This window comes from Oncorhynchus keta, chromosome 1, assembly GCF_023373465.1.
Source record: "Oncorhynchus keta strain PuntledgeMale-10-30-2019 chromosome 1, Oket_V2, whole genome shotgun sequence".
Taxonomy (NCBI): Eukaryota; Metazoa; Chordata; class Actinopteri; order Salmoniformes; family Salmonidae; genus Oncorhynchus; species Oncorhynchus keta.
The window spans coordinates 40550550-40565053 of NC_068421.1; the positions used below are offsets into that span (position 1 = coordinate 40550550).

Genomic DNA, 14504 nt, shown 5'->3' on the forward strand with positions numbered 1-14504 from the left:
ATAGGTCTGTGTCAGTTTGGGTCTAGACTGTCTCCCCCTTTGAAGAGGGGATGACCATGGCAGCTTTCCAATCTTTGGGAATCTCAGACCATATGAAAGAGAGGTTGAACAAGCTAGAAATAGGGGTTGCAACAATTTCGGCAGATCATTCTAGAAAGAGAGGGTCCAGATTTTGTCACTCTTTCAGAACATCAGCTATCTGGGTTTGGGTGAAGGAGAAATGGGGGAGACTTGGGAGAGTTGCTGTGAGGGGTGTATGGCTGTTGATCGGGGTAGGAGTAGCCAGGTGGAATCATGGCCAGCCGTAGAAAAACGCTTATTGAAATTCTCAATTATAGTGAATTTAAATTGGTGGTGACAGTGTTTCCTAGCCTCAGTGCAGTGGGCAGCTGGGAGGAGGTCCTCTTACTCTCCATGGACTTTACAGTGTCCCAGAACTTTTTGAGGTTGTGCTACAGGATGCAAATTTCTGCTTGAAAAAAGCTAGCATTAACTTCCCAACTGCCTGTGTATATTGGTTCCTTACAGTGCCTTGCGAAAGTATTCGGCCCCCTTGAACTTCGCGACCTTTTGCCACATTTCAGGCTTCAAACAAAGATATAAAACTGTATTTTTTTGTGAAGAATCAACAACAAGTGGGACACAATCATGAAGTAGAACGACATTTATTGGATATTTCAAACTTTTTTAACAAATCAAAAACTGAAAAATTGGGCGTGCAAAATTATTCAGCCCCCTTAAGTTAATACTTTGTAGCGTCACCTTTTGCTGCGATTACAGCTGTAAGTCGCTTGGGGTATGTCTCTATCAGTTTTGCACATCGAGAGACTGACATTTTTTCCCATTCCTCCTTGCAAAACAGCTCGAGCTCAGTGAGGTTGGATGGAGAGCATTTGTGAACAGCAGTTTTCAGTTCTTTCCACAGATTCTCGATTGGATTCAGGTCTGGACTTTGACTTGGCCATTCTAACACCTGGATATGTTTATTTTTGAACCATTCCATTGTAGATTTTGCTTTATGTTTTGGATCATTGTCTTGTTGGAAGACAAATCTCCGTCCCAGTCTCAGGTCTTTTGCAGACTCCATCAGGTTTTCTTCCAGAATGGTCCTGTATTTGGCTCCATTCATCTTCCCATCAATTTTAACCATCTTCCCTGTCCCTGCTGAAGAAAAGCAGGCCCAAACCATGATGCTGCCACCACCATGTTTGACAGTGGGGATAAGGTGTTCAGGGTGATGAGCTGTGTTGCTTTTACGCCAAACATAACGTTTTGCATTGTTGCCAAAAAGTTCAATTTTGGTTTCATCTGACCAGAGCACCTTCTTCCACATGTTTGGTGTGTCTCCCAGGTGGCTTGTGGCAAACTTTAAACAACACTTTATATGGATATCTTTAAGAAATGGCTTTCTTCTTGCCACTCTTCCATAAAGGCCAGATTTGTTCAATATACGACTGATTGTTGTCATATGGACAGAGTCTCCCACCTCAGCTGTAGATCTCTGCAGTTCATCCAGAGTGATCATGGGCCTCTTGGCTGCATCTCTGATCAGTCTTCTCCTTGTATGAGCTGAAAGTTTAGAGGGACGGCCAGGTCTTGGTAGATTTGCAGTGGTCTGATACTCCTTCCATTTCAATATTATCGCTTGCACAGTGCTCCTTGGGATGTTTAAAGCTTGGGAAATCTTTTTGTATCCAAATCCGGCTTTAAACTTCTTCACAACAGTATCTCGGACCTGCCTGGTGTGTTCCTTGTTCTTCATGATGCTCTCTGCGCTTTTAACGGACCTCTGAGACTATCACAGTGCAGGTGCATTTATACGGAGACTTGATTACACACAGGTGGATTGTATTTATCATCATTAGTCATTTAGGTCAACATTGGATCATTCAGAGATCCTCACTGAACTTCTGGAGAGAGTTTGCTGCCCTGAAAGTAAAGGGGCTGAATAATTTTGCACGCCCAATTTTTCAGTTTTTGAATTGTTAAAAAAGTTTGAAATATCCAATAAATGTCGTTCCACTTCATGATTGTGTCCCACTTGTTGTTGATTATTCACAAAAAAATACAGTTTTATATCTTTATGTTTGAAGCCTGAAATGTGGCAAAAGGTCGCAAAGTTCAAGGGGGCCGAATACTTTCGCAAGGCACTGTATGTCCCTGAAAAGTTGCATATCACAGGGGCTAATCGATGCTAATGCAGAACGCCACAGGGTTTTTTTTGTGCTGGTCAAGGGCAGTCAGGTCTGGAGAGAACCAAGGGCTATATCTGTTCCTGGTTCTACATTTTTTGAATGGGGCATACTTATTTAAGCTGGTGAGGAAGGCACTTTTAAAGAATAACCAGGCATCCTCTACTGACGGGATGAGGTCAATATCATTCCTGGATACCCGGACCAGGTCGATTAGAAAGGCCTGCTCACTGAAGTGTTTTAGGGAGCGTTTGACAGTGATGGGGGTGGTCGTTTGACCACAGACCCATTACAGATGCAGGCAATGAGGCAGTGATTGCTGAGATCTTGGTTGTTTACGAATTTGGGGTTGTAACTGGTGGGTTCATTGATAATTTGTGTGAGATTGAGGGCATCAAGCTTAGATTGTAGGATGGCCAGGGTGTTAAGCATGTCCCAGTTTAGGTCACCTAGCAGCACAAGCTCTGAAGATTGATGGGGGGCAATCAATTCACATATGGTGTCCAGGGCACAGTTGGGGACAGACGGTGGTCTATAGCAAGTGCCAAAGGTGAGAGACATGTTTCTGGAAAGGTGGATTTTTCAAAGTAGAAGCTCGAATTGTTTGGGTACAGACCTGGATAGTAAGCCTGCAGAGTTCTGTCTATCTCTGCAGTAGATTGCAACACCGCCCCCTTTGGCAGTTCTATCTTGTCGGAAAATGTTATAGTTAGGGATGGAAATTTCAGGGTTTTTGGTGGTCTTCCTAAGCCAGGATTCAAATACGGCTAGGACATCCGGGTTGGCAGAGTGTGCTAAAGCAGTGAATAAAACAAACTTAGGGCGGAGGCTTCTAATGTTAACATGCAACCATTGTGATATCTCACATCTCAAAATAGGGCTACTTAATGTTAGATACCTCACGTACAAGGCAGTCTTAGTCAATGAACTAATCACTGATCATAATCTTGATGTGATTGGTCTGACTGAAACATGGCTCAAACCTGATTAATTTACTGTGTTAAATGAGGCCTCTCCAGGTTATACTAGTGACCATATCCCCTGTGCATCCCGCAAAGGTAGAGGTGTTGCTAACATTTACGACAGCAAATTGCAATAATAAAAAAATACTGCATTTTCATCTTTTATGCACCCTACTCAATTATTTGTTATAACTACTGTTTACAGACCTCCTGGGCCTTATACAGTGTTCCTCACTGAGTTCCTATCAGACCTGGTAGTCATGGCAGATAATATTCACATTTTAGATGACTTTAATATTCACATGGAAAAGTCCACAGACCCACTCCAAAAGGCTTTCGGAGACATCATCGACTTAGTGGGTCTCCGGGACCTACTCATTGCCACAGTCATACCCTGGATCTAGTTTTGTCCCATGAAATAAATATTTTAGATCTAAATGTTTTTCCTCATAATCCTGGACTATCAGACCGCCATCTTATTACGTTTGCAATCGCAGCAAATAATCTGCTCAAACCCCAACTAAGTATCATCAAAAGCCGTGCTATAAATTCTTGGAAAACTCAAAGATTCCTTGATGCCATTCCAGACTCCCTCCACCTACCCAAGGACATTGGAGTACAAAAACCACCTAACTGAGGATCTAAATCAAACCTTGCGTGATACCCTAAATGCAGTCACACCGCTATAAACAAAAAATATTTGTCACAAGAAATGTTCTCCCTGGTATACAGAAAACATCCGAGCCCTAAAGCAAGCTTCCAGAAAATTGGAACAGAAATGGCGCTCCACCAAACTGGAAGTCTTCCGATTAGCTTGGAAAGACAGTACCGTGCAATATCAAAAAGCCCTCACTTGTGCTTGATCATCCTATTTTTCCAACCTACTTGAGGAGAATAAGAACAATCCCACATTTATTTTTGATACTGTCGCAAAGCTAACTAAAAAGCAGCATTCCCCAAGAGAGGATGGCTTTCACTTCAGCAGTGATGAATGAATTAACTTCAGTGTATCGAATACTTGTTCTCCCCACTGTATATATTCTTATTCCATTCCTTTATTAGATTTGTGTGTATGAGATAGTTGTCGTGGAATTATTAGATTACATGTTAGATATTGCTGCGCTTTCGGAACTAGAAGCATTTCGCTACACTCGCAACATCTGCTAACTATGTGTATGTGACCAATACAATTTGATTTGGAATGCAGGCTCTATAAGACCTGAGACATACAGTTGAAGTTGGAAAAAAAATCCCTGTTTTAGGTCAGTTAGGATGTCAGAATAATAGAGAGAATAATTTATTTCAGCTTTTATTTCTTTCATCACATTCCCAGTGAGTCAGAAGTTTACATACACTCAATTAGTATTTGGTAGCATTGCCTTTAAATTGTTTAACTTGGGTCAAATGTTTTGGGTAGCCTTCCACAAGATTCCCACAATAAGTTGGGTGAATTTTGGCCCATTCCTCCTGGCAGAGCAGGTGTAACTAAAATCAGGTTTGTAGGCCTCCTTGCTCGCACATGCTTTTTCAGTTCCGCCCACAAATGTTCTATATGATTGAGGTCAGGGCTTTGTGATGGCCACTCCAATACCTTGACTTTGTTGTCGGGGGGGTTGAATACTTACCTAATCAAGATATGTTTTATTTTTCATATTTCTTTACAAATGTTACAATTTCTCTTCCACTTTGACATTAGAGTATTTTGTGTAGATTGTTGACAAAAAAAAGACAAATCCATTTTAATCCCACTTTGTAACACAACAAAATGTGGAGAAGGTCACGTTGGTATAAAGGGATCGGGAGACAGGCGCAGGGTTTTCATTTCCCTAAGTTACAGAGTGCCATGTAAAGGCACGGGGATGAACACCAAACAAACATGTATACAAAACACAGGGTTGAGCCCCAAACAAAAGAGCGAGGAGTACCTCAAATAAATACACAAGCGCAAAATAATAACACACGGGAAGAGACCTGCATTCATCTGCCGCAATACACGTGGCACAAAAGCCAAGCCAAAACAACTCAGGTGGTCACATGACCAACAGACATTGGAACAATAATTGACAGCCCAATGGAGAAGCAAAGGGCACGTTTATACAAACACAATCAGTGAGGAATTGAAACCAGGTGTGCTTAATGACACAGTTCAGTGCAGGCTTGAAGGCAGGTCACCGGAAATGGTGAACAGAATGAGCATCAGTGCCAGTCCATGACAGGGTGTGAATACTTTCTGAAGGCACTGTATGTTGCCCCATCAGCTGTACAAAGCTGGTAGAATCTTATTCAGAATTATTCACGGCTGTAGTGGCTGCCAATGTTGCTTCCACCAAGTATTAACTCTGGGGTGTAAAAGACATACACAATCAAAACATCTTCGTTTAAAAAAAAAGATTAATTCATTTGGGAAATGTTCTATAATTTTCTTTCACTTTGAAAATGTGGAGTAGGTTGTGTAAAACTGTAGGGAAAAATCCAGTTGAATTTTAAGGCAGCACAATGTGAAGACTGTGCAAGGGGTGTGAAGGCTTTCACAATGGCACTGTATAGGATAAAGTCATGGAGATATAGTAAATGCCACTCACTGCGCTGAAGGTTAGACAGTTAGACACAATATTGAATTATAATTGTTGGAATTTATCATCCTGGGTTAGTTAACTGAACTGTTTTGTCCATGCACATACCTGATTATTTATTTTCATTTACATAATGGGCTTAACTCAAAGCATTTTACATAACATGAAGGTAACTCTCGTCTCTCACCACCAAAGAAAGATACATATTTGGATCTGTTAAATCTCATGTGGATTCTTTCAGATGTTTTACATCCATTGTTTGAGTTTCATGTTATCTCCCCATCTCCTCAGCAGAAATGTCCCAGGTCCACACTCACATGCTTTACGACAGAGCTAAAAGTCCTGATGTTACAATATGGGAAACGTTCTTCATCCTTACACCAGAAAAGACTCACCAAACGACTGACTAAATTGATGTCCTTGATAAAACAGGTGAGCCAATCAGTGTGAGGGAGACACAACATAAGTCTCATGTCACCATTGACTTATTTTGATGTCCTTGATAAAGCATGGTTATTTTAAAATTAAAAAACTATCTCAATGGAATAGTTTAGAAATTCCAGCGCTAATAAGGCTGCGTTTACACAGGCAGCCCAATTCTGATCTTTTTCCCATTATTGGCAAAATAGCTGGTCGGATTGTTCAAAAGACCAATTAGCACTGGGATTCGAACCGACAAGCCTCCGGTTGTAGGCCCCTTTCTCTAATAAATATACTAATCAACTGAAATTCCAAACTTTGAACAAGCATACAGTGCATTCGGAAAGTATAACGACCCATTGACTTTTTCCATATTTTTGTTACATTACAGCCTTATTCTAAAATGGATTAAAGAAAAGTTTTTCTATGCCCCATAATGACAAAGTGAAAACAGATTATTTTTTAAATGTATGCCAATTTATTAAAGGTAAAATTTGTATTTTTTATACATAAGTATTCAGACCCTTTTCTATGAGACTCAAAATTGAGCTCAGATGCATCATGTTTCCATTTATCATCATTGATCATGTTTCTACAACTTTAATGTGGTCCACCTATGGTAAATTTAATTGATTTGACAGTGCATGGCATGGCAAAAACTAGGCCATGAGGTCAAAGGAATTGTCCGTAGAGCTTCGAGATAGGATTGTGTCGAGGCACACATCTGGGAAACGATACCAAAACATTTCTGCAGCATTGAAGGTCCCGAAGAACACAATGGACTCCATCATTCTTAAATGGAAGAAGTTTGGAACCTCCAAGAGTCTTCCTACAGCTGGCCGCCCGGCCAAACTGGGCAATTGGGAGAATGGCCTTGGTCAGGGAGGTGACCAAGAACCCGATGGTCACTCTGACAGAGCTCCACAGTTCGTCTGTGGAGATGGGAGAACCTTCCAGAAGGACAACCATCTTTGCAGCACTCCAGCAATCAGGCCTTTATGGTAGAGTGGCCAGACGGAAGCCACTCCTCAGTAAAAGGCTTATGACAGCCCGCTTGGAGTTTGCCAAAAGGCACCTAAAGGCTCACAGACCATGAGAAACAAGAAGAATCGAGGCTTTAGTCGCTGCCAAAGGTTCTTCAACAAAGTACTGAGTAAAGGGTCTGAATACATGTACATTTGATTATTCACTTTTGTATTTTATATAAATGTGCACATACACATACTGTTTTTGCTTTGTCATTTACGTATTGTGTTTAGATTGATGAGGAGAAACAAAACAATTTAATCAATTTTAGAATAAGGCTGTAACGTAACAAAATGTGGAAAAAGTCAAGGGGTCTGAACACTTTCCGAATGCACTGTATACCCTGTCCCGTTTGATCTACTGTCATGGCATTTTAATTTTGTACATATATGCAGCCCCTCATGAGCAACAAGTTTCCCATGGGGACCTATGCCTATGAAATTTTCCACAAATTATACTTTTTGTCCCACATCAAACTTTCTCCAGCCCGTGTAATTTTGTATATACAGTACCAGTCAAAAGTTTGGACACACCTAATCATTCCAGGGTTTTTATTTATTTGTACTATTTTTTACATTGTAGAATGTATTTTTTATTTTTTAACCAGGCAAGTCAGTTAAGAACAAATTCTTATTTTCAATGACAGCCTAGTGGGTTAACTGCCTGTTCAGTGGCAGAACGACAGATGCCAGCTCGGGGGGTTGAACTTGCAACCTTCCGGTTACTAGCCCAACGCTCTAACCACTAGGCTACCCTGCCGCCCCAGTGGAGACATCAAAACTATGAAATAACACATATGGAATCATATAGTAACCCCAAAAAAAGTGTTAAACCAATTTTTCCATGTAGCAACCCTTTGCCTTGATGACAGCTTTGCACACTCTTGGCATTCTCTCAACCAGCTTCTCCTGGAATGCTTTTCTTGAAGGAGTTCCCACATATGCTGAGTACTTGTTGGCTGCTTTTGCTTTGAAAAATCTAAAATATATTTTAATATTTAATATATTTGTTTAACACTTTTTTGGTTACTACATGATTCCATATGTGTTATTTCATAGTTTTGATATCTTCACTATTATTCTACAATGTATAAAGTTTAACAAATAAAGAAAAACCACTTGCTGTATCATAGAGCCTCTCTTTTTTTGACTATGTATACCTATGTTGTGAGTGTTTTCCTCTTTGTATTGCAGAAGGATGGTGCCAACTGTCCACACTGTGAGGTCCACAGAGAACAGGCAGCAAATGATTTCTTAACAACATTACTAGGGATTCTGGAGTGGATGAACAATCAGGGGTCTCAGTTGCCAGACAGCCACTGAGATGTACACACCCATAGCCAGGGACATCCAAGGACTCACATAAGAGCAGAAAGCTACCTGAACATTTGCTAGATGTAGCAAAATACTATATACACTACCAAGTTTGGGGTTACTTAGAAATATCCTTGTTTTTGAAAGAAAAGCACTTTTCTTTTGTCCATTAAAATAACATCAAATTTGTCAGAAATACAGTGTAGACATTGTTAATGTTAATGTGCATATTTGTAAACAATAGCTGGTGCACGAAATATAAGGAAGTCTCTAGATTTTACTCGCCTGAAGTAGAGTATCTTATGATAAACTGCAGACCACACTATTTACCAAAAGAGTTTTCATCTTTACTTTTCGTGGTTGTTTATTTACCACCACAGATGGATGCTGGCACGAAGACTGCACTCAGTCAGCTGTATCAGGAAATAAGCAAACAGGAAACCGCTCTCCCAGAGGTGGCACTCCTAGTGGCCGGAAACTTTATTGCAGGGAAACTTAAATCAGTTCTACCTCATTTCTGTCAGCATGTTAAATGTGCAACCAGAGGGAAAGAAATTCTAGTTCACCTGTACTCCACAGACAGAGTCGTGTACAAAGCTCTCCCTCGCCATCCATTTGGTAAATCTGGCCACAATTCTATCCTCCTGATTCCCGCTTACAAGAAAAAATTAAAGCAGGAAGCACCAGTGACTCAGTCTATAAAAAAGTGGCCAGATGAATAATATGCTAAACTACAGGACTGTTTTGCTATCGCAGACTGGAACATGTTCCTGGGATTACAGCTCAGCGTTCAACACCATAGTACCCTCAAAGCTCATCACTGAGCTAAGGATTCTGGGACTAAACACCTCCCTCTGCAACTGGATCCTGGACTTCCTGACAGGCCGCCCCCAGGTGGTGAGGGTAGGTAGCAACACATCTGCCACGCAGATCCTCAACACAGAAGCACCTCAGGGGTGCGTGCTCAGTCCCCTCCTGTACTCCTGTTCATCCACGACTGCGTGGCCAGTCACGACTCCAACACCATCATGAAGTTTGCAGACGACAGAACAGTGGACAGACAGAACACCAACAACGACGAGACAGCCTATGGGGAGAAGGTCAGAGACCTGGCCGGGTGGTGCCAGAATAACAACCTATCCCTCAATGTCACCAAGACTAAGGAGATGATTGTGGACTACAGGAAATGGAGGACTGAGCACACCCCCATTCTCATCGACGGGGCTGTAGTGGAGCAGGTTGAGAGCTTCAAGTTCCTTGGTGTCCACATCACCAACAAACTAGAATGGTCCAAACACACCAAGACAGTCGTGAAGAGGGCACGACAAAGCATATTCCCCCTCAGGAAACTAAAAAGATTTGTCATGGGTCCTCAAATCCTCAAAATGTTCTACAGCTGCGACATTGAGAGCATCCTGACTGGTTGCATCACTGGCTGGTACGGCAACTGCTCGGCCTCCGACCGCAAGGCACTACAGAGGGTAGTGCATATGGCCCAGTACATCACTGGGGCTAAGCTGCCTGCCTAAAAATGGTCAAAAACCCCAGCCACCCCTGTGGTCTCTGGTCTCTCTGCTACCAAATCAAATCAAATCAAATTGATTTATATAGCCCTTCGTACATCAGCTGATATCTGAAAGTGCTGTACAGAAACCCAGCCTAAGACCCCAAACAGCAAGCAATGCAGGTGTAGAAGCACAGTGGCTAGGAAAAACTCCCTAGAAAGGCCAAAACCTAGGAAGAAACCTAGAGAGGAACCAGGCTATGTGGGGTGGCCAGTCCTCTTCTGGCTGTGCCGGGTGGAGATTATAACAGAACATGGCCAAGATGTTCAAATGTTCATAAATTACCAGCATGGTCCAATAATAATAAGGCAGAACAGTTGAAACTGGAGCAGCAGCACGGCCATGTGGACTGGGCAAGGAGTCATCATGTCAAGGAGTCATCATGTCAGGTAGTCCTGAGGCATGGTCCTAGGGCTCAGGTCCTCTGAGCGAGAGAAATAAAGAGAGAAAGAGAGAATTAGAGAGAGCACACTTAAATTCACACAGGACACCGAATAGAACAGGAGAAGTACTCCAGATATAACAAACTGACCCTAGCCCCCCCGACACATAAACTACTGCAGCATAAATACTGGAGGCTGAGACAGGAGGGGTCAGGAGACACTGTGGCCCCATTCGAGGACACCCCCGGACAGGGCCAAACAGGAAGGATATAACCCCACCCACTTTGCCAAAGCACTTTGCCATGTTACCGTATGGCAAGCGGTACCGGAGAACCAAGTCTAGGATCAAAAGGCTTCTCAACAATTTTCATCCCCAAGCCATAAGACTCCTGAACAGGTATTCACAAATGGCTACTCGGACCATTTGCTTTGTGTGCCCCACACCCCAAACCCCTCTTTTATGCTACTGCTACTCTCTGTTTATCATATATGCATACTCACTTTAACCATTCCTACATGTACATACTACCTCAATCAGCCCGACTAACCGGTGCCTGTATATAGCCTCACTACTGTTATTTTTCACTGTCTTTTTACTGTTGTTTTTAAACATTTACATTTAAGTCATTTAGCTGACGCTCTTATCCAGAGCGACTTACAAATTGGTGCATTCACCTTATGACATCCAGTGGAACAGCCACTTTACAATAGTGCATCTAAATCTTTTAAGGGGGGGGGGGGTGAGAAGGATTACTTTATCCTATCCTAGGTATTCCTTAAAGAGGTGGGGTTTCAGGTGTCTCCGGAAGGTGGTGATTGACTCCGCTGTCCTGGCGTCGTGAGGGAGTTTGTTCCACCATTGGGGGGCCAGAGCAGCGAACAGTTTTGACTGGGCTGAGCGGGAACTGTACTTCCTCAGTGGTAGGGAGGCGAGCAGGCCAGAGGTGTATGAACGCAGTGCCCTTGTTTGGGTGTAGGGCCTGATCAGAGCCTGGAGGTACTGAGGTGCCGTTCCCCTCACAGCTCCGTAGGCAAGCACCATGGTCTTGTAGCGGATGCGAGCTTCAACTGGAAGCCAGTGGAGAGAGCGGAGGAGCGGGGTGACGTGAGAGAACTTGGGAAGGTTGAACACCAGATGGGCTGCGGCGTTCTGGATGAGTTGTAGGGGTTTAATGGCACAGGCAGGGAGCCCAGCCAACAGCGAGTTGCAGTAATCCAGACGGGAGATGACAAGTGCCTGGATTAGGACCTGCGCCGCTTCCTGTGTGAGGCAGGGTCGTACTCTGCGGATGTTGTAGAGCATGAACCTACAGGAACGGGCCACCGCCTTGATGTTAGTTGAGAACGACAGGGTGTTGTCCAGGATCACGCCAAGGTTCTTAGCGCTCTGGGAGGAGGACACAATGGAGTTGTCAACCGTGATGGCGAGATCATGGAACGGGCAGTCCTTCCCCGGGAGGAAGAGCAGCTCCGTCTTGCCGAGGTTCAGCTTGAGGTGGTGATCCGTCATCCACACTGATATGTCTGCCAGACATGCAGAGATGCGATTCGCCACCTGGTCATCAGAAGGGGGAAAGGAGAAGATTAATTGTGTGTCGTCTGCATAGCAATGATAGGAGAGACCATGTGAGGTTATGACAGAGCCAAGTGACTTGGTGTATAGCGAGAATAGGAGAGGGCCTAGAACAGAGCCCTGGGGGACACCAGTGGTGAGAGCGCGTGGTGAGGAGACAGATTCTCGCCACGCCACCTGGTAGGAACGACCTGTCAGGTAGGACGCAATCCAAGCGTGGGCCGCGCCGGAGATGCCCAACTCAACTTTATTTCTTTACTTATCTATTGCTCACCTAATACCTTTTTTTTTACATACTATTTGCACTGTTGGTTAGAGCCTGTAAGTAAGCAGTTCACTGTAAGGTCTACCTGTTGTATTCGGCTCACGTGACAAATAAACTTTCATTTGATTTGAGTTTGCACTGTTTTGTAACGAGTAGTACACAGCGTTGTATGAGATCTTCAGTTTCTTGGCAATTCCTCGCATGGAATAGCCTTCATTTCTCAGAAGAAGAATAGACTGACGCGTTTCAGAAGAAAGTTCTTTGTTTCTAGCCATTTTGAACCTGTAATCAAAGCCACAAATGCTTATTCTCTAGATACTCAACTAGTCTAAAGACAGACAGTTTTATTGCTTCTTTAATCAGATACAACAGTTTTCAGCTGTGCTAAAATAATTGCAGAAGGGTTTTCGAATGATCAATTAGCCTTTTAAAATGATAAACTTGGATTAGGTAACACAACTTGCCATTGGAACACAGGAGTGATGGTTGCTGATAATGGGCCTCTGTACGCCTATGTAGATATTCCATTTAAAAAATCAGCCGTTTCCAGCTACAATGGTCATTTACAACATTAACAATGTCTACACTGTATTTCTGATCAATTTGATGTTATTTTAATGGACAAAAAATGTGCTTTTCCTTAAAAAACAAGGACATTTCTAACCGACCCCAAACTTTTGAACGGTAGTGTATGAATTGTAATGTACCAGATCACCGATATCTTTCTTTCGGGGTAGCTGATGATCGGCTGGGGACAGAAGGTACAGTCCTTGGAATTGGCAGAGGATCTCCTTCACTCCTTCAATAGTCTGTCTGATACATTTTGTACATTGATGCACAAGGTACGCACCAGTGTTTAAATACAGTGTATCACATGTTGTGTATATTGCTCGAGACAAAGGTCTTTATTTGTATATTTTTTATTTGATTTTGAATTTTAGAACCCTTTAATAAAAACCCAGCATTGAATAACACGTTCATAAATGGCAAAAGAAATACAGGTTTAGAATTGTTTGTCTTATATCTAGGAGATATAAGGACTCTCAGGAAATATTTTAGTTATTTTTTACACATATGTAAGCCCTTACTCTTGTTGGCACAGAACTATCTCTATACTTCCATTCATTTGTATGGGTTACCTTCAGACGAGTCCCGTGAGACTTGTGAGGGAGGTAGAGCAAAACAGAGAGCCCCATCGTGTTCGTGAGAGTCTCCCCTTTTCATAGAGTGGTCATAGTTGGTAGGCAAAACTTTTCAGACGCTACAGACGTTTTCCTGAGAAGGCCGATTTTCTGGATGTCTCATGGTCTGACAAACACTGTTGTAGCTAGGCCACCTTCCACCACTGATGCGGAAGGCTGACATAGGCGGATACGGTGCTGCTGCATAAATTATGTAATATGCCAGGGAGATATGTATACTGTAGCTAAGAAAGTAATACTAAGTGTATGTTGTGTAGTAAGCTGTTAGTAGCCCATGTGCCTCACCCTAATAATTTGTCTTCTTTCTCCCTCATAACTTAACCTACTGTTCTGACTATGTAGCCTATAGCCCGTTTTAGAGAAATGTAATCATAGAATATTGTAAGAGCTTTTATTGTCTGCTTATATACCCCTGTATTTATCCTAGGGTTCTGACTTGGTGTACAGGGAAAATAATGTCTTAATCAAAATGATGGATTGCCTCTTATCTGCTCTTCATCCCCGAATGCCATAGTTTGTACATCTTAATTGAGAGTAGAAACCACATTTGTTTAAGCAAGTCAGCCATATCAGCTAAGTTTTTTTAAGGCAATAAATGAGGCTGAATTAACTGTTTTGCTGCCAGACAAGGCTCTGCTGATAGCCAGGTGTAGCGGTGGTAAGGATTCTGTCACGACTCCCGCCGAAGTTGGCTCCCCTGCCTGTTCGGGTGGTGATCGGTGGTCGTCGTCACCGGCCTACTAGCCGCCACCGATCCCTTATTCTTTTCAGTTAGTTTTGTCTCATTTGTTACACCTGTTCCTATTTTGTGTGTGCTTGATTTTCTTACCTATTTAGCGTATGGAACCCGCCCATTTGTTGTGCGGGATTATTTTGATGTTCACGTTGTATTCGTTGGTGTTGTTTGTGCTCTGGACCTTGTTACCCGTTATTTTGGGTTGGTCAGTGTTTGCGCCCTGCGTGTTGGGCATTTCATTTTGGTGCCGTATTAAAGTGTACTTTCCCCCTGGACCTCTCTGCTCTCTGCGCC

The 14504-nt window shown here is 42.7% G+C and overlaps 1 protein-coding gene across 2 annotated transcripts in view; it reads left to right on the forward strand.

The window, feature by feature from the left end:
• Nucleotides 1-14485, forward strand: part of il15l (interleukin 15, like) — a 31919-nt gene extending 17434 nt beyond the window's left edge. Inside the window, exons 5-6 of one of the 2 annotated variants that reach the window (XM_035772028.2) lie at nucleotides 6019-6159; nucleotides 8367-14485. In XM_035772028.2, coding sequence (XP_035627921.1) covers nucleotides 6019-6159; nucleotides 8367-8495 — 270 coding nt within the window. In that variant the 3' untranslated portion in view covers nucleotides 8496-14485. The remainder of the gene's footprint in view (nucleotides 1-6018; nucleotides 6160-8366) is intronic. The other variant, XM_035772036.2, reaches the window with a different exon arrangement.
• The last annotated feature ends 19 nt before the right edge of the window (nucleotides 14486-14504 follow it).